Source organism: Cyclopterus lumpus, chromosome 12, assembly GCF_009769545.1.
Source record: "Cyclopterus lumpus isolate fCycLum1 chromosome 12, fCycLum1.pri, whole genome shotgun sequence".
Lineage (NCBI taxonomy): Eukaryota > Metazoa > Chordata > Actinopteri > Perciformes > Cyclopteridae > Cyclopterus > Cyclopterus lumpus.
This window is the reverse complement of record NC_046977.1, coordinates 622,898-649,966: the sequence shown is the minus strand read 5'-3', so window position 1 is coordinate 649,966 and position 27,069 is coordinate 622,898. Positions and strand designations below refer to the sequence as shown.

Sequence of the window (27,069 nt, the reverse complement as noted above, 5' to 3'; positions counted from 1 at the left end):
AAACTATATATTATGAAGCTTTATGTAGAGGGGTTTGTTCACACAGCATTCAGAGCCTCATTTATACACAGTTATTAATAAAAACTATATATTATGAAGCTTTATGTAGAGGGGTTTGTTCACACAGCATTCAGAGCCTCATTTATGCATAAGTTTATTAATACTGTTGACATGTTGACAGTGCTTTCTGATTCTTGGAGTGAAACAAAGAGATTTCATGAATGTAAAAAGATTTGACTCTAAAGTCAAACAAGCAGAACAATGAACCGGTTTAATATGATGTTATAATAGTAATACGTGTTTATATGACGTGTAATAAGAAGACGCTTCCTGAGACGTCGGCTTATTAATAACGTGCTGACTCGCCCTGAACGAGGCTTCTTATCGTTGTGTAACGCTGATAACGCCTCAGACACGTTGACGCAGAAGAGAAGAAGGACTTTACCTTGGAGTAGGGGTAGTAGTCACTGGCCATCCTGTCGATCAGCAGATCAATAGATCAATAGGTCAATGGATCAATAGGTCCTCATGAGTCCCTCTGCCGAAAAGACCAGCATGCTGTGCAACACTGGGTCATGTGACTGTGGGAAGCCGCTCCTCTCAGACCTGTCTGAGCACAACCCCATTGGAAACAGGTAATGGGTCCCTCCCCGACACGCCCTCCACAGGTATTTTTACATGTGGAGGTAAGTTCACCTGGTTTACCTCCACAGGTATGTTTACCTGGTTTACCTCCACAGGTAAGTGTACCTGCTTTACCTCCACAGGTAAGTTCACCTGGTTTACCTCCACAGGTAAGTGTACCTGCTTTACCTCCACAGGTAAGTGTACCTGCTTTACCTCCACAGGTAAGTGTACCTGCTTTACCTCCACAGGTAAGTTCACCTGGTTTACCTCCACAGGTATGTTTACCTGGTTTACCTCCACAGGTAAGTGTACCTGCTTTACCTCCACAGGTAAGTGTACCTGCTTTACCTCCACAGGTAAGTTCACCTGGTTTACCTCCACAGGTATGTTTACCTGGTTTACCTCCACAGGTAAGTGTACCTGCTTTACCTCCACAGGTAAATTTACCTGCTTTACCTCCACAGGTAAGTTTACCTGCTTTACCTCCACAGGTATGTTTACCTCCACAGGTAAGTTTACCTGCTTTACCTCCACAGGTAAGTTTACCTGGTTTACCTCCACAGGTATGTTTACCTGGTTTACCTCCACAGGTAAGTGTACCTGCTTTACCTCCACAGGTAAGTTCACCTGGTTTACCTCCACAGGTATGTTTACCTGGTTTACCTCCACAGGTAAGTGTACCTGCTTTACCTCCACAGGTAAGTTTACCTGCTTTACCTCCACAGGTATGTTTACCTCCACAGGTAAATTTACCTGCTTTACCTCCACAGGTAAGTTTACCTGCTTTACCTCCACAGGTATGTTTACCTCCACAGGTAAGTTTACCTGCTTTACCTCCACAGGTATGTGGTATAGCTCCGTCACTTCGAGCTAAACACTCAACAACATCACGACTGTTTGCTGTGCTGGCTCCTCATTGGTGGAACGAGCTCCCCATTGACATCAGGACAGGAAGTCTCTACAGACTAAAAACACATCTTAGTGACTACACCTTGAATAGTGAAGGTAGAGCCGTAGTAGCACTTTAGTAGCACTTAAATGTCTCTTACTGATAGCACTTTGTAGTTTAACACTTTAGCAGCACTTAAATGTCCCTTACTGATAGCACTTTGTAGTTTAACACTTTAGCAGCACTTAAATGTCCCTTACTGATAGCACTTTGTAGTTTAACACTTTAGTAGCACTTAAATGTCTCTTACTGATAGCACTTTGTAGTTTAACTTTATTGAAGAAATTGTACTTGCTTGATTCTTGTAGTTCTGAGTTTGGACTCATGGTTTAATGCACTTATTGTAAGTCGCTTTGGATAAAAGCGTCAGCTAAATGACATGTAATGTAATAATGATGATGGTGGTGATGATGGTGATGAAGATGATGAAGATGATGGTGATGATGGTGGTGATGGTGATGAAGATGATGTGATGATGGTGGTGATGATGATGATGATGGTGATGTGGTGGTGATGATGGTGGTGATGATGGTGGTGATGATGATGATGATGATGGTGATGTGGTGGTGTGATGATGAAGATGGTGATGTGGTGGTGTGATGATGAAGATGGTGATGAAGATGATGTGATGATGATGGTGATGAAGATGATGATGGTGGTGATGTGATGATGATGGTGGTGATGATGATGATGATGGTGATGTGGTGGTGTGATGATGAAGATGGTGATGAAGATGATGTGATGATGATGGTGATGAAGATGATGATGGTGGTGATGTGATGATGATGGTGGTGATGATGGTGATGTGATGATGAAGATGGTGATGAAGATGATGAAGATGATGGTGGTGATGATATGATGAAGATGGTGATGAAGATGGTGGTGATGGTGATGATGGTGATGAAGATGAAGATGATGTGATGATGATGGTGATGGTGATAAAGATGATGATGGTGATGATGTGGTGATGATGGTGATGATGAAGAAGAAGATGATGATGATGATATCACAATTAAATACTTCATGCAATGTTTTTCTTCCTCCCCTTCAGCAAATGCTGTTACGGTAGAAGTATTAAGTACTTTAAGGTATAACTACCAAGTACTTTAAGGTATAACTACCAAGTACTTTAAGGTATAACTACCAAGTACTTTAAGGTAGAAGTAGTAAGTACTTTAAGGTATAACTACCAAGTACTTTAAGGTAGAAGTAGTAAGTACTTTAAGGTATAACTACCAAGTACTTTAAGGTAGAAGTAGTAAGTACTTTAAGGTATAACTACCAAGTACTTTAAGGTAGAAGTAGTAAGTACTTTAAGGTATAACTACCAAGTACTTTAAGGTAGAAGTAGTAAGTACTGCATGTTGGATAACACAAAAACACACAAAAACAAACTACATTGATAAATAATGTTTTCGTCTTTGCTACTAACGGTTTTAAGAATATTGACTGAAAATGATATTTAATTAGTTTTTGATAATGATGAAGAAGGTGAAGATGATGATGAAGATGAAGAAGAAAAATAAGATGAGTATGATGAAGATGTATTGACGTTCATATTTACATCCAACACCAATAAAACAGACTTATTCAGACTTTGAACAGTTTTTCATTAGAGGAACAGATTCAGTGTGTTTGAGTCTGGAGTTCTCGTGAGTCGTGTACTCTCTCGTTTATGTACTTATGTGTACTTATACCTGTACTTATGTGTACTTATACCTGTACTTATGTGTACTGTACATGTGAGTCAGAGGAGCGTGGTGTTGCTTCCATGAGCAGGAGGACTATGTGAGGTGGTGTCTGGAGGCAGATCCGGTTCCCCCTCCTCGTCTGAAGGGATGAGGGGCGGTACTGTGAGACGTGGGCCTGGACAGGATCTGGTCTTTCCTCTGGTCGTACAGATCCTGCAAGATCAGACCCTGCTGGTGCTCCTTCTGGGCCTGAACCCTCTGCTGAGCCCGGAGCTGCTGCTGCTGCTGGACCTGAGCCCCCAAGGCGGACTGGTAGGCCTCCGAGGTCTGCTTCAGACTGGGAGGACCAACAGAGACCAGTTCAGACAGTATGGAGATGAACATGTGATCTCATAGAGATGAACATGTGATCTCATAGAGATGAACATGTGATCTCATAGAGATGAACATGTGATCTCATAGAGATGAACATGTGACCCCATAGAGATGAACATGTGACCTCACAGAGATGAACATGTGATCTCATAGAGATGAACATGTGACCTCATAGAGATGAACATGTGATCTCATAGAGATGAACATGTGATCTCATAGAGATGAACATGTGACCCCATAGAGATGAACATGTGACCTCATAGAGATGAACATGTGACCTCATAGAGATGAACAGAGATGAACATGTGACCTCACAGAGATGAACATGTGACCCCATAGAGATGAACATGTGACCTCATAGAGATGAACAGAGATGAACATGTGACCCCATAGAGATGAACATGTGACCTCACAGAGATGAACATGTGACCTCATAGAGATGAACATGTGACCTCATAGAGATGAACAGAGATGAACATGTGACCCCATAGAGATGAACATGTGACCTCACAGAGATGAACATGTGACCCCACAGAGATGAACATGTGACCTCACAGAGATGAACATGTGACCTCACAGAGATGAACATGTGACCTCACAGAGATGAACATGTGACCTCATAGAGATGAACAGAGATGAACATGTGACCTCACAGAGATGAACATGTGACCCCATAGAGATGAACATGTGACCTCATAGAGATGAACAGAGATGAACATGTGACCCCATAGAGATGAACATGTGACCTCACAGAGATGAACATGTGACCTCATAGAGATGAACATGTGACCTCATAGAGATGAACAGAGATGAACATGTGACCCCATAGAGATGAACATGTGACCTCACAGAGATGAACATGTGACCCCACAGAGATGAACATGTGACCTCACAGAGATGAACATGTGACCTCACAGAGATGAACATGTGACCCCATAGAGATGAACATGTGACCTCACAGAGATGAACATGTGACCTCACAGAGATGAACATGTGACCTCACAGAGATGAACATGTGACCCCATAGAGATGAACATGTGACCTCACAGAGATGAACATGTGACCTCACAGAGATGAACATGTGACCCCATAGAGATGAACATGTGACCCCACAGAGATGAACATGTGACCTCACAGAGATGAACATGTGACCCCATAGAGATGAACATGTGACCCCACAGAGATGAACATGTGACCCCATAGAGATGAACATGTGACCTCACAGAGATGAACATGTGACCCCACAGAGATGAACATGTGACCTCACAGAGATGAACATGTGACCCCATAGAGATGAACATGTGACCCCATAGAGATGAACATGTGACCTCACAGAGATGAACATGTGACCTCACAGAGATGAACATGTGACCTCACAGAGATGAACATGTGACCCCATAGAGATGAACATGTGACCTCATAGAGATGAACATGTGACCTCACAGATAGAGATGAACATGTGACCTCACAGAGATGAACATGTGACCTCATAGAGATGAACATGTGACCTCACAGAGATGAACATGTGACCCCATAGAGATGAACATGTGACCTCACAGAGATGAACATGTGACCTCACAGAGATGAACATGTGATCTCACAGAGATGAACATGTGACCCCATAGAGATGAACATGTGACCTCACAGAGATGAACATGTGACCTCACAGAGATGAACATGTGACCTCATAGAGATGAACATGTGACCTCACAGAGATGAACATGTGACCCCATAGAGATGAACATGTGACCTCACAGAGATGAACATGTGACCTCACAGAGATGAACATGTGACCTCATAGAGATGAACATGTGACCTCATAGAGATGAACATGTGACCCCATAGAGATGAACATGTGACCTCACAGAGATGAACATGTGACCTCACAGAGATGAACATGTGACCTCATAGAGATGAACATGTGACCTCACAGAGATGAACATGTGACCCCATAGAGATGAACATGTGACCTCACAGAGATGAACATGTGACCTCACAGAGATGAACATGTGACCTCACAGAGATAGGATGGAGATAAAGATGGAGACGTACCGTCTCTTCTCCTCTTCGTCCATCAGCCTTGTTTCTTCCATCACTTTATTCAGTTCGTCTCTTTCTTTGGAAAACTCTGTTTGTTTCTGTTGGTTCAGGTCTACTGCAACACACACACACACACACACACACACACATAAACTAATTTAAAGGGCCAGTCTGGTGATTTATAATGTTTTTCATTAAATCTGCGAGATGCAAATGTAGGTAAATAAAGGTGGTCAGGTGGTCTCACTGTAGTTTCTATCAACAAACAGGAAACAGAGAGTTTATTCAGTGTATTATATACTATAACTATACTATTACTATAGTATATTAATATAGTATTAATATGTTATAGTCCTCAGAGTACTTGTTGGGCGCTACATGAACATGAAGACATTGTTCAGTGTATTATATACTATAACTATAGTATATTAATATAGACATTGTTTATGGGCTGCTCTTACGCTGGTGTTGGATCTGCAGCCTCCGAGCCTCCATCACCTCCTCCATCAGTCGGTTCCTGGCTTCTCTCTGCAGGCGGCTCTGCTGCTCCCTCTTGGTCCAGACCTCCTTCAGAGCCTCCTCCATCAGCTGCTCCGCCTCCTCCTCCTCCCTCCTGCGCTGCTGCAGCTCGTCGGACAGATGCTGCCGGTACCTCCGCTGGTCCTCACGCCGCTCGGCCTGAACACCGGAGCGACACCGTGTTCACGATTCACACGATTCAGGTAGGTATTAGTACCTTTACACTGAGGTAGGTATTAGTACCTTTACACTGAGGTAGGTATTAGTACCTTTACACTGAGGTAGGTATTAGTACCTTTACACTGAGGTAGGTATTAGTACCTTTACACTGAGGTAGGTATTAGTACCTTTACACTGAGGTAGGTATTAGTACCTTTACACTGAGGTAGGTATTAGTACCTTTACACTGAGGTAGGTATTAGTACTTTTACACTGAGGTAGGTATTAGTACCTTTACACTGAGGTAGGTATTAGTACCTTTACACTGAGGTAGGTATTAGTACCTTTACACTGAGGTAGGTATTAGTACCTTTACACTGAGGTAGGTATTAGTACCTTTACACTGAGGTAGGTATTAGTACCTTTACACTGAGGTAGGTATTAGTACCTTTACACTGAGGTAGGTATTAGTACCTTTACACTGAGGTAGGTATTAGTACCTTTACACTGAGGTAGGTATTAGTACCTTTACACTGAGGTAGGTATTAGTACCTTTACACTGAGGTAGGTATTAGTACCTTTACACTGAGGTAGGTATTAGTACCTTTACACTGAGGTAGGTATTAGTACCTTTACACTGAGGTAGGTATTAGTACCTTTACACTGAGGTAGGTATTAGTACCTTTACACTGAGGTAGATATTAGTACCTTTACACTGAGGTAGGTATTAGTACCTTTACACTGAGGTAGGTATTAGTACCTTTACACTGAGGTAGGTATTAGTACCTTTACACTGAGGTAGGTATTAGTACCTTTACACTGAGGTAGGTATTAGTACCTTTACACTGAGGTAGGTATTAGTACCTTTACACTGAGGTAGGTATTAGTACCTTTACACTGAGGTAGGTATTAGTACCTTTACACTGAGGTAGATATTAGTACCTTTACACTGAGGTAGGTATTAGTAGCTTTCTACTGTGGTATTTCTACCTTTACCCTGTGGTATTATTACCTTTCTACTGTGGTATTATTACCTTTCCACTATGGTAGGTACCTAGTACCTTTCCGGTCAGTAGTACTCTGTTTACCTTCCTGTGAGCGGCTTCCTGTTTCTCGTCCACTTCCTGCTGCAGCAGCGTCTGCAGGATGTTGATGTCCAGCTGCAGCTCGTCCTGCTGCTCTCTGCAGAGACGCTGCACCTTCAGGCGGAGACTCAGATCCAGCTGCCGCCGCCGGGTCCGCCGGTCCTGAAGACCCTGATGCCGCTCGCGCTGCTGCTGCAGCCGCAGGGTCTCCTGCTGCTGCAGCTGAGACCACCAGAGACCAGAGGACAGGTTTAGAGTTTAGAGACCAGAGACCAGAGACCAGAGACCAGAGACCGGAGGACAGGTTTAGAGTTTAGAGACCAGAGACCAGAGGACAGGTTTAGAGTTTAGAGACCAGAGACCAGAGGACAGGTTTAGAGTTTAGAGACCAGAGACCAGAGACCAGAGACCAGAGACCAGAGACCAGAGACCAGAGACCAGAGGACAGGTTTAGAGTTTAGAGACCAGAGACCAGAGACCAGAGACCAGGTTTAGAGACCAGAGACCAGAGACTAGAGACCAGAGAACAGGTTTAGAGTTCAGAGACCAGAGACCAGAGACCAGGTTTAGAGACCAGAGACCAGAGACCAGAGAACAGGTTTAGAGTTCAGAGACCAGAGACCAGATACCAGAGACCAGAGACCAGAGACCAGAGGACAGGTTTAGAGTTTAGAGACCAGAGGACAGGTTTAGAGTTTAGAGACCAGAGACCAGAGACCAGAGACCAGAGACCAGAGGACAGGTTTAGAGTTTAGAGACCAGAGACCAGAGACCAGGTTTAGAGACCAGAGACCAGAGACCAGAGACCAGAGACCAGGTTTAGAGACCAGAGACCAGAGACCAGAGACCAGAGAACAGGTTTAGAGTTCAGAGACCAGAGACCAGATACCAGAGACCAGAGACCAGAGACCAGAGGACAGGTTTAGAGTTTAGAGACCAGAGACCAGAGGACAGGTTTAGAGTTTAGAGACCAGAGACCAGAGACCAGAGACCAGAGACCAGGTTTAGAGACCAGAGACCAGAGACCAGAGACCAGAGACCAATGATCTAAATGAAACCAGAACGTGTTCCTTGAGTAAAGGGGACCCCTTAGAGTCTAAACGCACCCGGAGCTCCGCCTCCTCCTCCTTCAGCTCCCTGAGCTCCCGCCTCTGTTGCTCCACCTCCTCCATCTGACTCTGGATGCCGTCCAGCTGCTCCCGGTTGCTTCGCCTCCGCGCCTCCTCCCTCTGGGCCTCCTGCTCCTCCTTGGCTCTCCGATCGGCCTCCCACAGCTCGTCCAGCTGCCGCTCCTCCTGCCGCTCCTCCTGCCGCTGCTGCTGCCGGCTCCTCACCTGAGCCGCTCGCTCCAGACTCACCTGGTGCTGTGAGCGCCGGCTCTGGACGCTGCGCACCTCCTCACACCGCTCTCTGGGGGCGGAGCCAGATACAGCATGTAGTGTTACTGTAGTACTACTGTAGTACATCATGTAGTATTACTGTAGTACAGCATGTAGTACTGTAGTACCGGTACTACTGTAGTACAGTACAAGTACAACATGTACCTCTGAGGTGCAGTACAAGTACAACATGTACCAGCTGTGTTTACCTGAACAGCTGATCCAACTTCTCTGAGACCAGCTGCTGTCTCACTCTCTCTCGCTCGCCCTTCAGGGTTTTAGCTCGTTCTCTCATCTTCGCCTGTCTCTCCACCGACGTCTCCTCCTTCTCCTCCATCTCCTGCAGGAGCTGCTGCTCCTCCACCTCCAGCAGCACCCGCAGCCTGGGACAGGTGGAGCAGACAGGTGGAGACAGACAGGTGGAGACATCAGACAGGTGGAGCAGACAGGTGGAGACATAAGACAGGTGGAGACATAAGACAGGTGGAGACAGACAGGTGGAGACATAAGACAGGTGGAGACATAAGACAGGTGGAGACATAAGACAGGTGGAGACATAAGACAGGTGGAGACATAAGACAGGTGGAGCAGACAGGTGGAGACATAAGACAGGTGGAGACATAAGACATGTGGAGACAGACAGGTGGAGACATAAGACAGGTGGAGACATAAGACAGGTGGAGACATAAGACATGTGGAGACAGACAGGTGGAGACATAAGACAGGTGGAGACATAAGTCTCTCATCTGGTCCACCTGTCCCCCCACAGACCAACCTGTCTCTCATCTGGTCCACCTGTCCCCCCACAGACCAACCTGTCTCTCCTCTGGTCCACCTGTCCCCCCACAGACCAACCTGTCTCTCCTCTGGTCCACCTGTCCCCCCACAGACCAACCTGTCTCTCCTCTGGTCCACCTGTCCCCCCACAGACCAACCTGTCTCTCCTCTGGTCCAGGTGGACTTCCTGCTGGTCCAGAGCCGCTCGGACCTGCCGGTCCACGGTTCCTCTCAGGAAGCGCTGGTCTGAACTCTGCAGCCACGAGGTCTTGACGTCGCAGGACTGCTGGTGCTTTGTGAAGACCAGGACCTGGTCTCTGATGGAGTCCTGCTTCTGATGGTCCAAGATCAGCTGGTCTGCCGGACGCGAGGACGGGAACTTTGCTATCTGTTCCACACCGAAATACATAATAAATATAATATAACATAACATAATATAATATAATAAAATATAATATAATATAACATCAAATATAATATAATATAAAATAATATTATATCATATAACAATATGATATAATATAACAAAATAATATTATATAATAAAAATAAATAAATAAGTATATGTTATATATATATAAATATATAAGTGTATGTTGTATAAATATCAATATGAATACACATATCAATATAAATACACATATCAATATAAGTGTAAGTTATATAAATATAAATACACATATCAATATAAGTGTAAGTTATATAAATATAAATACACATAAATATCAATATAAATACACATATCAATAAAGGTGTATGTTATATAAATACATATCAATATCAATACGAATACACATATAAATACATGTGTAGCTGATCACATAATGCAGTACATGTGTATACATATAACTAGCTATATGTGTATATATATATACATATATATATATATATATATATATATATATATATATATATATATATATATATATATACATACAGTATATTTATATAGTGTCTCACCACAGCCACGGCATGAGGCGTCGGTCCCGTGACCTCCCGACATGTTCTTCTTCTTTGACTCTGCAGCATTTTAAAAACACAACCTGTAATAATAGTAACAACAATAATAATAATAATAATAATAATAATAACAATAAGTAATCCTCCCGGACGTCTCACGGACACGTTTCTGAAAACACAAACAACGTTACCACGGTAACCACAAACACGACGACGTCACGCTGGACAACAGCGCCGCGTGCGTCTTCCCCAGTGGTCCTCCCTCTAGTGGGGCGCAGTGGTACTGCAGGTGGGGCGCGGAGGAAGTTCAAAGTCCACGGACATAAAACCAAGTCATTGATAAACATGTCGTCTGTACCTGTGGACAGGTGACGCTGCGCATGCGCGACGGACAAGCTTCTTGTTGACTCGCGACTTGCTGCCATAGTGAGATTGGCTTTCCTGCTGTTGCCCTTCAAAACAAAAGCTCAACATTGAGCATGAAATGAGATTGTCTTTCCTGCTGTTGCCCTTCAAAACAAAAGCTCAACATTGAGCATGAATTGAGAGTGGCTTTCGTGCTGTTGCCCTTCAAAACAAAAGCTCAACATTGCGCATGAATTGAGAGTGGCTTTCGTGATGTTGCCCTTCAAAACAAAAGCTCAACATTGAGCATGAATTGAGAGTGGCTTTTCCGCTGTTGCCCTTCAAAACAAAAGCTAAAAATTGGGCATGAATTGAAAGTGGCTTTCCTGCTGTTGCCCTTCAAAACAAAAGCTCAACATTGAGCATGAATTGAGTGGCTTTTCCGCTGTTGCCCTTCAAAACAAAAGCTCAACATTGAGCATGAATTGAGTGGCTTTTCCGCTGTTGCCCTTCAAAACAAAAGCTCAACATTGACTTGTAGAGGAAAGCTGGCTCATTGCAGCCGTTAATACTGATGAAACGTGACGGCCACACTTATCTGCACTTGTTTTGTTTTGCACAGGTTATTGTTGTTTTATAGACATGAACAAAGTTCTTCCTCCAGTGGAAAATGAACATTGTTCTTATGTATATTACTATAATATATATATATTTATTAATGTACATTCTATATATAAATGTACAGTATATATATATTCATAAAAGTAGTATATATATATTCATAAATGTACAGTATATCAGACAGAAACAAGACCTCCATCTGCGACACGTTTTTATTGACACATCACTGGCAGCAGAGCAACACATAATAATAATAATAATAATAATCTATTCATAATTCACTACAACAAAGAGATCAACACGTTATTTTCTTCTCTGAGATCAATCAATATATCCAGAACATAAATACTTCATGAGCAGAATGTGATCACAACAAACAAGCCACCAATAAATACAGTCACCTTGAATCCTTCATAAAAAACATGGACGTATTTACACTGATCCCAGGTCAGCCTCCTCTGATCAATAACAGTATTTAAAGGAGCTGAAGCTCAGCGGAACCCGCCAGCAGGTTCTCTTCATCCACAGCTACATGCTGATTCTTAAAGGGCCACAGCCGTTATTGATCCTTGATCAGTTTTTATCCTTCAGATCTGATCTAATCTGACTGATATTGATCGGACCACCTGAAGCTCATAGACGTGTCTGTCATGAGGTTTAATAACGGAAACACAGGTTTGACCCTTTAAAGTTCACTTCTTTGTCTTTTCATATTTACACATTTATATATTTTTATGGCACATTTGGAACCATTTCAACTAAAAGAGGAGAAAACAACCTTCATTTTACCGAGAAGTTAAATTACACAAAATGGAGGTAAACAATGACGCAACGATACTCCATCTAATAATCAACTATGATCACGAGGGACGTTTTACTTTGAAAACCATCCGTCTAAATTTAAATATTTATTAGAGTTCACAAATAAAAAAACTATTCCAGTTTGAATTCATAAAGTTGATCATTTGTGACCTCATGAAATGGATATTAAGACTATTGGTGCTTTTACTGATAATATTAGATAAATACTTTATATCAACTTTAGATGGAGCCTTTAAAAATAAATATCACGATATCAATATAATATCAATATTAGTGTGATACACTAAAATTCTAACTTATAACATCGAGGAAAAAGAATCGATCGGACTTCTGGCCAATCAGGTGAGGTTGTGTTGGTCATGTGACTCCCAGAGGAAGAAGAATCCTCCGCCTTGTTCAGTGGAAGAGCCCTTGAGCAAGGCAGGGAACCCTCAACCGCTCGGGCTCCTGGTGTTACTGGTTTTGTCTCCCAGAATAAACAAAAGGATTAAAAAACACATTTTATCAGCTGAACTTCAAATAAATTCAGACTGATGGTTTTCAAAATAAAAAAACTTACTTTTAATAAAGTGACAACATGAATTAGTGGGTATTGATTAGATTGATCTTGTTTTATAACTCAGAATATTACAGTATTCAGGACTTATTCATGATCAGTTATTGATCAGGCCTTCTTTCCCAACACCCAGACAAATAAATAAGAGACATAAATAGAGCTTCCTGTAAAGTGACGCCATGCAGACTCACATCTCAAGATCAATATCTGAACCTCAGAGGCTTTATGTAACTTAGCATTAGCGTTCCTCCGTGGAGCTCGAGCTGGACGGCCCTGTTTTAGTTACCATGCATCCGGGAGGTCATGTGCTACGTTCACTTCCTGTTCACGGCTCCGCCCTCAGACGTCGTCGAATATCCGGCTCCGAGACGAGGACATGGACAGATATCGTCCTCCTGCGGGTCTGAGGGACAAACGCACGACCGTCAACAGGCGCACAGTCCTGTTGCTGTGGCAACAGAAGCAGGAAGTGGTCTCTACCTGCCAGGCTCCGCCTCCAGAGGGTCGTCGCTCAGAGTCTCGGCGTTGAAGTCCAGCGGCTCGGCGTCCTGAAGCAGCTCGATGGCGTCTCTCTCTGAGCGAGGCCCGGAGCGGGAGTGCTTCGCCTCTGTTCAGGGACAGGGTGTTGTTGTTGTTGTTGTTGTTGTTATTAGTATGATTGTTGTTATGATTGTTATTATATTATTATTAAAGCAGCTTTCAGGGACCGTGTCTCTGTCCTCGGTAATAATCAATAAAGGATCCTCACGTCTGTCAGAGTAACTGGTTTCCTTCAACTCGTGACTCGTCCGGTTCCTCGCTGAGTGTTCCTCTCTCTGGTTTCCATAGCGCTCCTTCCACTCCTACACACACACACACACACACACACAGACACACAGACACACAGACACAAACACACACACAGAGACACACACACACACACAGAGACACACACACACACACAGAGACACACACACAGAGACACACACACACACACACACACACACAGAGACACACACACACACACACACACACAGACACACACACACACACAGAGACACACACACATAGAGACACACACACACACACACACACACACACACACACACAGACAGACACACAGAGACACACACACACACAGACACAGAGAGACACACACACACACACACAGACACACACACACACACACACACACACAGAGACACACACACACACTCAGCAGTAGTCTAGAAGAGGAAACTGTATTTAAGCCAATGAGACATTTCTTACTCTCCGTCTGTTCTCTCCATCTTCAGTTCTCTGGCGCTTCCTCTTCTCTGAGGAGACAAGGACCAGCTGTTAGCCTTCATCACCCAGAGTCTTCATCACCTAGCCTTCATCACCCAGAGTCTTCATCACCTAGCCTTCATCACCCAGAGTCTTCATCACCTAGCCTTCATCACCTAGCCTTCATCACCCAGAGTCTTCATCACTTAGCCTTCATCACCCAGAGTCTTCATCACCCAGCCTTCATCACCCAGAGTCTTCATCACTCAGAGTCTTACCTCTGCGGATCAGCTCCTTGCCCTCGTCGATGAGGTCAGAGGTCATCTCACTGTCGCCCACAAACTGCTGGAAGCCCAGAAGGTTCAGGCAACGAGTCCCCAAACTAAAGAAGGAGGAGAAGAGGTGAAGAGGTGCATGCTGGGAGCTGAGACTAGCCCTGTGCATGTTGGGAGCTGAGACTAGCGCTGTGCATGCTGGGAGCTGAGACTAGCCCTGTGCATGCTGGGAGCTGAGACTAGCCCTGTGCATGCTGGGAGCTGAGACTAGCCCTGTGCATGCTGGGAGCTGAGACTAGCCCTGTGCATGATGGGAGCTGAGACTAGCGCTGTGCATGCTGGGAGCTGAGACTAGCCCTGTGCATGCTGGGAGCTGAGACTAGCCCTGTGCATGCTGGGAGCTGAGACTAGCGCTGTGCATGCTGGGAGCTGAGACTAGCCCTGTGCATGCTGGGAGCTGACCTGAAGTAGGTGGCAATGCAGAGGATGACGATCAGCATCGGGTAGTAGATGTAGAAGCCGTTAGCGATGAAGGAGAGGACGCGCATGGATCCCATGATCTGAAACGGGAGGAGGTTTACACTCATCAGTCCACACACACACACACACACACACACACACACACACACACACACACACACACACACACACACACACACACACACACACACACACACACACACACACACACACACACACACACACACACACACACACACTCACGGAGGTGTACGCGGTCTGCTCCTTCTGCTGGTGGGAGATGGCCGAGTCCATGTGGATCAAACCCAGGAAGTTGAGACACAGAGGAGGCGTCAGGCGGCAGAACAACCTGCAGACAGTCAGAGAGAGTCACACAGAGGAGGCCCCCCCCCACACTCTTTCTCTTTCTCTCTCTCTCTCTCTTTCTCTTTCTCTCTCTCTCTCTCTGCCACCCACATGCCGCTGAACTGGAGGCTGTAGGCATCGGTCTGGTGGTGGGAGGCCAGGTAGTAGTAGTTGAAGACCCGGATGCGGAACACGGTGGAGTAGACGCAGGTGCACAGGAAGAAGATGGTGACAAAGCACGCCACCTGGTGGAGAGAGGGGGTCACTACCCGGGGGAGCCAGTCTGTGTGGTTCTGTTGTAGGGGAGTGTACAGGTACTCACCTCGATGTACAGGTAGTTATAGTCCCTCTCGGCCAGCTGGATGAACACGGCGAACAGGGAGAGGACCGGCCGCGTGCTGAAGAAGGTGCACTCGGACCAGACCACGGCCACGCTGAACAGGGTCAGGACCACCGACAGGAGCCGGAAGAACCAGCACTTCAGGAGACATTCCCAGAACCACTCTGTGTACACACACACAGAGGCACACACATGTATACACACACACACACACACACACACACACACACACACACACACACACAGAAATACACACACACACGCATGTACATACACACACACACACACACACAGGCAGAGACATAATTATACTTAATATATAAAACAGGTATAGTTTCTAAGACTTGAAACATGTCGGATATTTACATTATATTGTCAAAGACATGGAGACAAAGACATGAAGACATGGAGGCAAAGAGACATGGACACATGGAGACAAAGACACATGGAGACAAAGAGACATAGAGACTTGGAGACAAAGACACATGGAGACAAAGAGACAAAGACACATGGAGACAAAGAGACAAAGACACATAGAGACAAAGAGACAAAGACACATAGAGACAAAGAGACATAGAGACTTGGAGACAAAGACACATGGAGACAAAGAGACAAAGACACATGGAGACAAAGAGACAAAGACACAGAGACAAAGAGACATAGAGACTTGGAGACAAAGACACATGGAGACAAAGACACATAGAGACATAGAGACTTGGAGACAAAGACACATGGAGACAAAGAGACATAGACACATGGAGACAAAGAGACATAGACACATGGAGACAAAGAGACAAAGACACATGGAGACAAAGAGACAAAGACACATGGAGACAAAGAGACATAGAGACTTGGAGACAAAGAGACAAAGACACATGGAGACAAAGAGACATAGAGACTTGGAGACAAAGACACATGGAGACAAAGACACATGGAGACAAAGAGACATAGACACATGGAGACAAAGAGACTTGGAGACAAAGACACATGGAGACAAAGAGACAAAGACACATGGAGACAAAGAGACATAGAGACAGAGACAAAGACACATGGAGACAAAGAGACATAGACACATGGAGACAAAGAGACAAAGACACATGGAGACAAAGAGACATAGACACATGGAGACAGAGACATAGACACATGGAGATAAAGAGACATAGACACATGGAGACAAAGAGACATAGAGACTTGGAGACAAAGACACATGGAGACAAAGAGACAAAGACACATGGAGACAAAGAGACATAGACACATGGAGACAAAGAGACAAAGACACATGGAGACAAAGACACATGGAGACAAAGAGACAAAGACACATGGAGACAAAGAGACATAGAGACTTGGAGACAAAGACACATGGAGACAAAGAGACAAAGACACATGGAGACAAAGAGACAGACACATGGAGACAAAGAGACAAATACACATGGAGACAAAGAGACAAAGACACATGGAAACAAAGAGACAAAGACACATGGAGACAAAGAGACATAGAGACTTGGAGACAAAGACACATGGAGACAAAGAGACAAAGACACATGGAGACAAAGAGACATAGACACATGGAGACAAAGAGACATAGACACATGGAGACAAAGAGACAAAGACACATGGAGACAAAGAGACATAGACACATGAGACAAAGAGACAAAGACACATGGAGACAAAGAGACAAAGACACATGGAGACAAAGACACATGGAGACATGCACTCAAACCCACCTACAGTCGGTGTGTACACGTATCTGCTGAACCAGCTGGCTGGCTCAGAGGACGGGAAGCTGTGGACGAACTGGTGGGTTGTACTGGTCTCGTTCTTGGCTACGTCCTCCAGGTGGATGGCCTGCTGCAAGAGGATCTGCCACTGGACACGAGTCCTGTTGTGTCTCTGGACCGCATAGATCACCTGGACACAGAGACACACGCAGGTAAACCTGGAGAACTTGGACATCATACATGAACAACCTCGTTCTGGTGTGTTCCTTAAGTTAAGACGTTGTGCCGCTTCCTGCATTGAGAGTGATGTGGAGTGTATTCTCTCCAACAGGTGAGAACACATGAGGACTCTCCCTCTCACCTGTTTGTGGAGCTTCACCAGACTCTTCTCGCTGGGATAAGAGTTCTGCTTGTCGTCAAAGTCCTCGTAGTCGTCCATGTTGCGGCCCATCTTCTCCTGGTAGTCCACCGGACACTGAGGGGACACGTGGATCAGTACCTGCTCTACGACCCGTAAAGTCATGACGTAAAGTCATAAAGTAAAGTCATAAAGTAAAGTCATGACGTAAAGTCATAAAGTAAAGTCATAAAGTAAAGTCACTAAAGTAAAGTCATGAAGTAAAGTCATGAAGTAAAGCCACTAAAGTAAAGTCATAAAGTAAAGCCACTAAAGTAAAGTCATAAAGTAAAGCCACTAAAGTAAAGTCACTAAAGTAAAGTCACTAAAGTAAAGCCACTAAAGTAAAGTCACAAAGTAAAGCCACTAAAGTAAAGCCACTAAAGTAAAGTCATAAAGTAGTCATAAAGTAAAGTCATGAAGTAAAGTCATAAAGTAGTCATAAAGTAAAGTCATAAAGTAAAGTCATGAAGTAAAGTCATAAAGTAGTCATAAAGTAAAGTCATGAAGTAAAGTCATGAAGTAAAGTCATAAAGTAAAGTCATAAAGTAAAGTCATAAAGTAAAGTCATAAAGTAAAGTAACTAAAGTAAAGCCACCAAAGTAAAGTCACTAAAGTAAAGTCACTAAGGTAAAGCCACTAAAGAAAAGTCATAAAGTAAAGCCACTAAAGTAAAGTCATAAAGTAAAGTCACTAAAGTAAAGTCATAAATTAAAGTCATAAAGTAAAGTCACTAAAGTAAAGCCACTAAAGTAAAGCCACTAAAGTAAAGTCATAAAGTAAAGTCACTAAAGTAAAGTCATAAAGTAAAGTCATAAAGTAAAGCCACTAAAGTAAAGTCACTAAAGTAAAGCCACTAAAGTAAAGTCATAAAGTAAAGTCACTAAAGTAAAGCCACTAAAGTAAAGCCACTAAAGTAAAGTCACTAAAGTAAAGCCACTAAAGTAAAGTCATAAAGTAAAGTCACTAAAGTAAAGTCATAAAGTAAAGTCATAAAGTAAAGCCACTAAAGTAAAGTCACTAAAGTAAAGCCACTAAAGTAAAGTCATAAAGTAAAGCCACTAAAGTAAAGTCACTAAAGTAAAGTCATAAAGTAAAGCCACTAAAGTAAAGTCATAAAGTAAAGCCACTAAAGTAAAGCCACTAAAGTAAAGTCATAAAGTAAAGCCACTAAAGTAAAGCCACTAAAGTAAAGTCATAAAGTAAAGTCACTAAAGTAAAGCCATACAGTAAAGTCACTAAAGTAAAGCCACTAAACTAAAGTCATAAAGTAAAGCCACTAAAGTAAAGCCACTAAAGTAAAGTCACTAAAGTAAAGTCATAAAGTAAAGCCACTAAAGTAAAGTCACTAAAGTAAAGTCACTAAAGTAAAGCCATAAAGTAAAGCCATAAAGTAAAGTCATAAAGTAAAGTCACTAAAGTAAAGTCACTAAAGTAAAGCCATAAAGTAAAGTCATAAAGTAAAGCCACTAAAGTAAAGTCACTAAAGTAAAGTCATAAAGTAAAGCCACTAAAGTAAAGTCACTAAAGTAAAGTCACTAAAGTAAAGCCATAAAGTAAAGTCATAAAGTAAAGTCATAAAGTAAAGTCATAAAGTAAAGTCACTAAAGTAAAGCCATAAAGTAAAGTCACTAAAGTAAAGCCACTAAAGTAAAGTCACTAAAGTAAAGTCACTAAAGTAAAGTCATAAAGTAAAGCCACTAAAGTAAAGCCACTAAAGTAAAGTCACTAAAGTAAAGCCACTAAAGTAAAGCCACTAAAGTAAAGTCATAAAGTAAAGTCACTAAAGTAAAGCCACTAAAGTAAAGTCACTAAAGTAAAGCCATAAAGTAAAGTCACTAAAGTAAAGCCACTAAAGTAAAGTCATAAAGTAAAGCCACTAAAGTAAAGCCACTAAAGTAAAGCCACTAAAGTAAAGTCATAAAGTAAAGCCACTAAAGTAAAGTCACTAAAGTAAAGTCATAAAGTAAAGCCACTAAAGTAAAGTCATAAAGTAAAGTCACTAAAGTAAAGCCACTAAAGTAAAGTCATAAAGTAAAGCCACTAAAGTAAAGTCACTAAAGTAAAGTCACTAAAGTAAAGCCATAAAGTAAAGTCATAAAGTAAAGTCACTAAAGTAAAGTCACTAAAGTAAAGTCACTAAAGTAAAGTCATAAAGTAAAGTCACTAAAGTAAAGTCACTAAAGTAAAGCCATAAAGTAAAGTCACTAAAGTAAAGTCATAAAGTAAAGTCACTAAAGTAAAGCCACTAATGTAAAGTCATAAAGTAAAGCCACTAAAGTAAAGTCACTAAAGTAAAGTCACTAAAGTAAAGCCATAAAGTAAAGTCATAAAGTAAAGTCACTAAAGTAAAGTCACTAAAGTAAAGTCACTAAAGTAAAGTCATAAAGTAAAGTCACTAAAGTAAAGCCACTAAAGTAAAGCCATAAAGTAAAGTCACTAAAGTAAAGTCACTAAAGTAAAGCCATAAAGTAAAGTCACTAAAGTAAAGTCACAAAAATAAAGCCATAAAGTAAAGTCACTAAAGTAAAGTCACTAAAGTAAAGCCATAAAGTAAAGTCACTAAAGTAAAGCCACTAAAGTAAAGCCATAAAGTAAAGTCACTAAAGTAAAGCCATAAAGTAAAGTCACTAAAGTAAAGCCACTAAAGTAAAGCCATAAAGTAAAGTCACTAAAGTAAAGTCACTAAAGTAAAGCCATAAAGTAAAGTCACTAAAGTAAAGCCATAAAGTAAAGTCACTAAAGTAAAGCCATAAAGTAAAGTCACTAAAGTAAAGTCACTAAAGTAAAGCCACTAAAGTAAAGTCATAAAGTAAAGCCACTAAAGTAAAGTCATAAAGTAAAGCCACTAAAGTAAAGCCACTAAAGTAAAGTCACTAAAGTAAAGTCATAAAGTAAAGCCACTAAAGTAAAGTCACTAAAGTAAAGTCATAAAGTAAAGCCACTAAAGTAAAGTCATAAAGTAAAGTCACTAAAGTAAAGCCACTAAAGTAAAGTCATAAAGTAAAGCCACTAAAGTAAAGTCATAAAGTAAAGTCACTAAAGTAAAGCCACTAAAGTAAAGTCACTAAAGTAAAGTCACTAAAGTAAAGCCATAAAGTAAAGTCACTAAAGTAAAGTCACTAAAGTAAAGTCATAAAGTAAAGTCATAAAGTAAAGTCACTAAAGTAAAGTCACTAAAGTAAAGCCATAAAGTAAAGTCACTAAAGTAAAGCCATAAAGTAAAGTCACTAAAGTAAAGCCATAAAGTAAAGTCACTAAAGTAAAGTCACTAAAGTAAAGCCATAAAGTAAAGTCACTAAAGTAAAGTCACTAAAGTAAAGCCATAAAGTAAAGTCACTAAAGTAAAGCCATAAAGTAAAGTCACTAAAGTAAAGTCACTAAAGTAAAGCCATAAAGTAAAGTCACTAAAGTAAAGTCACTAAAGTAAAGCCATAAAGTAAAGTCACTAAAGTAAAGCCACTACCTTTCTGAGAATCGTGTCGACGTACTTCCTCAGCGGATGGTTGTACTTGATGGATTCGCTGACTTTCCTCACCTCCTGCAACAAAGCAGACGTGAAACCACTGAAATGAAGGCGACCTTCATACGTGACAACCTGGGTCCTCTGCTGACCTCCATGACGTCCTCCAGGTTCTCCTCCGCATCCGCCTTCTCCGTCATCAACTTGGAGGCCTTGAAGTAGGTCTTGACGAGCAGGTGTCCGTGACGCGAGGCATCCCAGTAGGACCGGGGGATCTCCACCAGGCCGTAGCCCAGAAGCAGTACCAGCAGGAACAGGCCCCAGGTGTTGGCCGCCGTGATCCCGATGGTCTGCAGCTCGTACCTGGATCACAAAAAACCCATATGAGTTCCAGCCTTAGAGATAGGGTAAGGAGATGAGTTTCCTCCTTAGGGCTCAGTCTTAGAGATAGGGTAAGGAGATGAGTTTCCTCCTTAGGGCTCAGTCTTAGAGATAAGGTAAGGAGATGAGTTTTCTCTGTAGGACTCAGCCTTAGAGATAGGGTAAGGTGATGAGTTTCCTCCTTAGGGCTCAGCCTTAGAGATAGGGTAAGGAGATGAGTTTCCTCCTTAGGGCTCAGCAATAGAGATAGGGTAAGGAGATGAGTTTCCTCTGTAGGGCTCAGCCTTAGAGATAGGGTAAGGAGATGAGTTTCCTCCTTAGGGCTCAGTCTTAGAGATAGGGTAAGGAAATGAGTTTCCTCCTTAGGGCTCAGCCTTAGAGATAGGGTAAGGAGATGAGTTTCCTCCTTAGGGCTCAGTCTTAGAGATAGGGTAAGGAGATGAGTTTCCTCCTTAGGGCTCAGTCTTAGAGATAGGGTAAGGAGATGAGTTTCCTCCTTAGGGCTCAGCCTTAGAGATAGGGTAAGGAGATGAGTTTCCTCCTTAGGGCTCAGCCTTAGAGATAGGGTAAGGAGATGAGTTTCCTCCTTAGGGCTCAGCCTTAGAGATAGGGTAAGGAGATGAGTTTCCTCCTTAGGGCTCAGTCTTAGAGATAGGGTAAGGAGATGAGTTTCCTCCTTAGGGCTCAGCCTTAGAGATAGGGTAAGGAGATGAGTTTCCTCTGTAGAGCTCAGCCTTAGAGATAGGGTAAGGAGATGAGTTTCCTCTGTAGGGCTCAGTCTTAGAGATAGGGTAAGGAGATGAGTTTCCTCTGTAGGGCTCAGCCTTAGAGATAGGGTAAGGAGATGAGTTTCCTCTGTAGGGCTCAGCCTTAGAGATAGGGTTAGGAGATGAGTTTCCGCCGTAGGGCTCAGTCTTAAAGATAGGGTAAGGAGATGAGTTTCCTCCTTAGGGCTCAGCCTTAGAGATAGGGTAAAGAGATGAGTTTCCTCTGTAGGGCTCAGCCTAAGAGATAGGATAAGGAGATGAGTTTCCTCCGTAGGGCTCAGCCTTAGAGATAGGGTAAGGAGATGAGTTTCCTCTGTAGGGCTCAGTCTTAGAGATAGGGTAAGGAGATGAGTTTCCTCTGTAGGGCTCAGCCTTAGAGATAGGGTAAGGAGATGAGTTTCCGCCGTAGGGCTCAGTCTTAAAGATAGGATAAGGAGATGAGTTTCCTCTGTAGGGCTCAACCTTAGAGATAGGGTAAGGAGATGAGTTTCCACCGTAGGGGGGTCGGGCTCAGCCTTAGAGATAGGGTAAGGAGATGAGTTTCCTCCTTAGGGCTCAGTCTTAGAGATAGGGTAAGGAGATGAGTTTCCTCCTTAGGGCTCAGCCTTAGAGATAGGATAAGGAGATGAGTTTCCTCCGTAGGGCTCAGCCTTAGAGATAGGGTAAGGAGATGAGTTTCCTCTGTAGGGATCAGCCTTAGAGATAGGGTAAGGAGATGAGTTTCCTCCTTAGGGCTCAGCCTTAGAGATAGGGTAAGGAGATGAGTTTCCTCCTTAAGGCTCAGTCTTAGAGATAGGGTAAGGAGATGAGTTTCCTCTGTAGGGCTCAACCTTAGAGATAGGGTAAGGAGATGAGTTTCCTCTGTAGGGCTCAACCTTAGAGATAGGGTAAGGAGATGAGTTTCCACCGTAGGGGGGTCGGGCTCAGCCTTAGAGATAGGGTAAAGAGATGAGTTTCCTCTGTAGGGCTCAGCCTAAGAGATAGGATAAGGAGATGAGTTTCCTCCGTAGGGCTCAGCCTTAGAGATAGGGTAAGGAGATGAGTTTCCTCTGTAGGGATCAGCCTTAGAGATAGGGTAAGGAGATGAGTTTCCTCCTTAGGGCTCAGCCTTAGAGATAAGGTAAGGAGATGAGTTTCCTCCTTAGGGCTCAGTCTTAGAGATAGGGTAAGGAGATGAGTTTCCTCTGTAGGGATCAGCCTTAGAGATAGAGTAAGAAGATGAGTTTCCTCCGCAGGGGGGTCGGGCTCAGCCTTAGAGATAGGGTAAGGAGATGAGTTTCCTCCGTAGGGGGGTCGGGCTCAGCCTTAGAGATAGAGTAAGGAGATGAGTTTCCTCCGCAGGGGGGTCGGGCTCAGCCTTAGAGATAGGGTAAGGAGATGAGTTTCCTCCGTAGGGGGGTCGGGCTCAGCCTTAGAGATAGAGTAAGGAGATGAGTTTCCTCCGCAGGGGGGTCGGGCTCAGCCTTATGCTGCGTTCACACCAAAAGCATTGCACATTTTTCACGGGAGTAGATTCCATGCAAAGTCAATGCAGACGCGAATGAATACAAATAAAGAGAATTTTCACCGGGTGACGCAAACTGAAATATTTGCCACATTCGACTGACGTCGAGTTAGCCAATCAGCGTTGAGACCATGTATTTGATATTAATGTTATGAACCCAACCACCAGGGCGTTTGATGTTCTGACGTTTGTAGGATTTCCACAACAAGTATAAAGCAGAAATAGTGGTTATTTCTTCCGTGGTGGATGGTCTTCCACGAGGAGTTCTCATGAGAAGGTCTGGACCCCATTAGGAGGTCTCATGAGGACCCACTCACCAGGACAGGTGCCACTCTGGGTGAACAGCCACGTAGATGAGCAGCGAGCCGAAGATCAGCAGGTAGGTCCCGTAATAGATGGCGTTCTCTATCAAAGCCGTTTTAATCTTCCCGGTGATGGAAAAGCCTCCGGAGCGAGCGTAGGACTGCATGAAGGGAAGCAGCAGCCTGGGGACACACGGAGAGAACATACACATATATATATATATATATATACACACACATATATATATATATATATTTATATATTAAAGATTTATAATATGAACCAGGTGAGGCACTGGGACGTCCAGTACACAACCCTCCAGAAGACGGGCATGATGCCATCTGGGATGTAGCTCCACGGCTTGTAGCAGGGCTTCAGCAAGCTCCTACAGAGCAGGAAGAGGAAGAGGAAGAGATGAATCTAGGAGCTACGCTGAGAACGTCATCTGAAGATGACAAACTTGTTCTTTGCTCTTTTAACTGAATCTCTTTAGAAACTAATATCTAAAACTCTCTCAGCATCCAAATCAATAAACTGGAGCTTTCAGAGACGTCATCTGTCGTTTAGTTTCAACTTCACTTGTTCCCGAAATAAACTACAGAAGAGTTTGAACAAACTGTTTTGAAGATGCCTTCAGGGTCTCCTTCCTGACGGGGACAGACAACAATCAGCCTCATGTTTCGTCTCCTGAAAGTAAAAACAGGTCACAAGATTTGACTCCTCCCCCTTTAATCAGACTCACCTCTTGGTGGGCGTGGCGGACGCGTTAGCCGGCGTGTGATTGGACGGAACGGGGCCGGCGGTGGGAGCGGAGGCGTGGTCCTCGTGGTCGATCCTGCACTGCTTGTAGATGGTCTGCGAGGACAGAAAGAGACGGGTTTAGGGTCGAGTCCCGTAGAGTCCCCCCCCCCCTGCTCGGTACCGACCGTGCTGACGTCCAGAGGCAAGATGAAGACGATGAGGAAGCACAAGTACCAGGCCAGCAGCGTGCCGAACAGCACCATGCGCTGCTGCTTCCTGAAGTCTCCATAGCGGTGCAGCAGGAACAGCGCCAGGAAGAACACCACCACGATCTCGATGCCCAGAGCGGCTCCGCTCATCCTGCCGGCGCTCCTCCTCTCAGCAGCCCAGCGCAGACCTGCAGGAGACCCAGAACCAGGTCCGGATCATGTTAGACTTTACAGGACTGAACCAGGAGGAGAGGAAACATGCAGACTGATCGCAGCGGGCGTCAGTACGTTTATCCGTTTTATTGCTATTAAATGAACAGTGAATATTCCATGACATTATTAGAATTATGAGACAGCAAATCAATAGCAGGTTATACACAACAGGTTAACTCCCTATGTGGATATTAATGCACAATTTATTTTTAAAACATTTCATAATTATTAATCATTTCATTTATTTTAAAAACATTTCTAAATAGTATTAGTTTTTGTTACATATGATATTGAACCATGAACATGAGACTGCTGGTGAGCCGGACCATAAACAGATAAATAATCTAATAATAATATATTCATCATGAATCATAGGTATGTAGAGTATATATACGGAGAAGAAAAAGGATGAACCGCTTTATGACAAACGGGACAAACAGAAACAATCTTCTTCTAATTACTGCTGCTCTACATGATGATGAATTGTGTTATTAAAGACATGGGACCGGAGGGAGCTGACCTGTAAACCATGAAAGGGTCTTTTGTTGCACTAAGGGGGGGGGGGGGGAGGGGGTGTCAACCCAGTAAGACACTGGTCTGGACACATAAAGGGACATCTGAGAGACAAAGACCAGCACATTCTTTAAATACCTGCTAGTGAGTCATAGTATTCATCCTTGTTGTTTGTGCATTGTATGTATTTTGGATTAGTACTTCCTGTTTGACGTCTATCTTGTGAATCTTTAGAAATATTTATCTTGTGAAATAATGATCAGACTTTATATTACAGCTGAAGGCAGGACTTGTACTTGTAGTATTTTCAGTGCAGTAAAAGTACCTCTTACGGCAGTAGAGTCTCTGAGTACTTCTCCCACCACTTATTGACCCACAGTAATATATATATAATAATCATATATAATAATAATAACAACAATAATAATAAAGGAGTGTCAGCAGGCTTCTGTTGTTAAAGACACATCTGAACACGTCACACAGGTTATTCATCACAAAGTCACCATTAGCTGCTGTGTTCTGCCCACGTGACCAGACCCACGTCAGCTAGCTGCGTTAACATGACAGCTAGCTATCAGTTAGCTCATGTTTGCTAGCAAAACAAAACGACTGCCACCAGCGCGCTGGCTCTCACCGTCTTTTATATGTTGCTACACCTCTGAGGCGGAAGCAGGACGTCCGGCAAACTGTCGGCGCGGCTGCGTGTTTATATTCCGAGTTTTACGGTTAAAAACACCCGTTTCCTGCTGCATGAAGCACTGGCTGCTGCCAACACCAGGTACATCCGGGTATTCTAGCCGGGAGGAGAGGACGGGGACGTCAAACCCTGGCGGACCGTACATTCACGCATGCGCAGTAGATTCTTTTGGCCACACCTTCTTCCTTCTTCAGGGTTCATTACTGCCCTCCACAGGATGGGAAAGGAATTACTACAATCCCAGTTAATATTCTTATAAAATATAATGTATATACAGAATATATATTTATACAGATATACAGTATGTATATATATATATATGTATATATATATATCCTCCACCATAAAGAACACCTAGTATACTGTATGTATCATGCAGGATCTGGATATCTGTCTTCCAGCTGGTGGGCAAAGAAGGCTATTTTTCTGTTCACCCTTGTTTGAGTGTAGAAAGAGAGCTGGAGAGAGAGGGGAGTATGACATGCATCAAAGGGCTCAAGGCCAGAATTCAACCGAGCAAACGGAGCCAACATCCATTGGTATTAATTGGACACAATCTTCCTCTTGATGATG

The 27,069-nt window shown here is 43.3% G+C and overlaps 3 protein-coding genes across 8 annotated transcripts in view; all 3 read right to left on the bottom strand.

Moving 5' to 3' along the window:
* myo5b (myosin VB) overlaps positions 1–567 on the bottom strand; it is a 38,738-nt gene extending 38,171 nt beyond the window's left edge. Inside the window, exon 1 of one of the 2 annotated variants that reach the window (XM_034546807.1) lies at positions 446–567. In XM_034546807.1, the coding sequence (XP_034402698.1) occupies positions 446–475 (30 nt within the window). In that variant the 5' untranslated portion in view covers positions 476–567. The remainder of the gene's footprint in view (positions 1–445) is intronic. The other variant, XM_034546809.1, reaches the window with a different exon arrangement.
* A 2,454-nt stretch (positions 568–3,021) lies between these two features.
* On the bottom strand, positions 3,022–11,022 carry cfap53 (cilia and flagella associated protein 53). Of its 5 annotated transcripts, none has more exons than XM_034546896.1 (9): positions 10,753–10,913; positions 10,562–10,621; positions 9,760–9,989; positions 9,034–9,207; positions 8,552–8,855; positions 7,449–7,667; positions 6,144–6,360; positions 5,695–5,797; positions 3,022–3,604 (listed from the first exon to the last, which is right to left on the bottom strand). In XM_034546896.1, exons 1-9 carry the CDS (start codon positions 10,906–10,908, stop codon positions 3,361–3,363), a joined length of 1,707 nt encoding a protein of 568 aa, XP_034402787.1. In that variant the 5' UTR covers positions 10,909–10,913; the 3' UTR covers positions 3,022–3,360. The 5 variants fall into 5 exon arrangements, with proteins under 5 accessions (XP_034402787.1, XP_034402788.1, XP_034402791.1 ...); XM_034546897.1 differs by having other exon boundaries at positions 5,695–5,794; XM_034546898.1 differs by lacking the exon at positions 10,753–10,913 and adding an exon at positions 10,920–11,022 and having other exon boundaries at positions 3,104–3,604.
* Positions 11,023–11,725: 703 nt separating this feature from the next.
* lmbrd2b (LMBR1 domain containing 2b) lies at positions 11,726–26,641 on the bottom strand. Its single transcript, XM_034546895.1, has 19 exons — positions 26,434–26,641; positions 25,050–25,261; positions 24,866–24,978; positions 24,407–24,508; positions 24,138–24,305; positions 21,321–21,531; positions 21,172–21,246; positions 17,670–17,783; positions 17,315–17,498; positions 15,573–15,754; positions 15,362–15,495; positions 15,149–15,254; positions 14,888–14,985; positions 14,429–14,532; positions 14,154–14,200; positions 13,654–13,747; positions 13,386–13,512; positions 13,192–13,308; positions 11,726–12,815 (listed from the first exon to the last, which is right to left on the bottom strand). The coding sequence occupies exons 2-18, from the start codon at positions 25,221–25,223 to the stop codon at positions 13,245–13,247; spliced, it is 2,097 nt and encodes a 698-aa protein (XP_034402786.1). The 5' UTR covers positions 25,224–25,261; positions 26,434–26,641; the 3' UTR covers positions 11,726–12,815; positions 13,192–13,244.
* Positions 26,642–27,069: the final 428 nt, after the last annotated feature.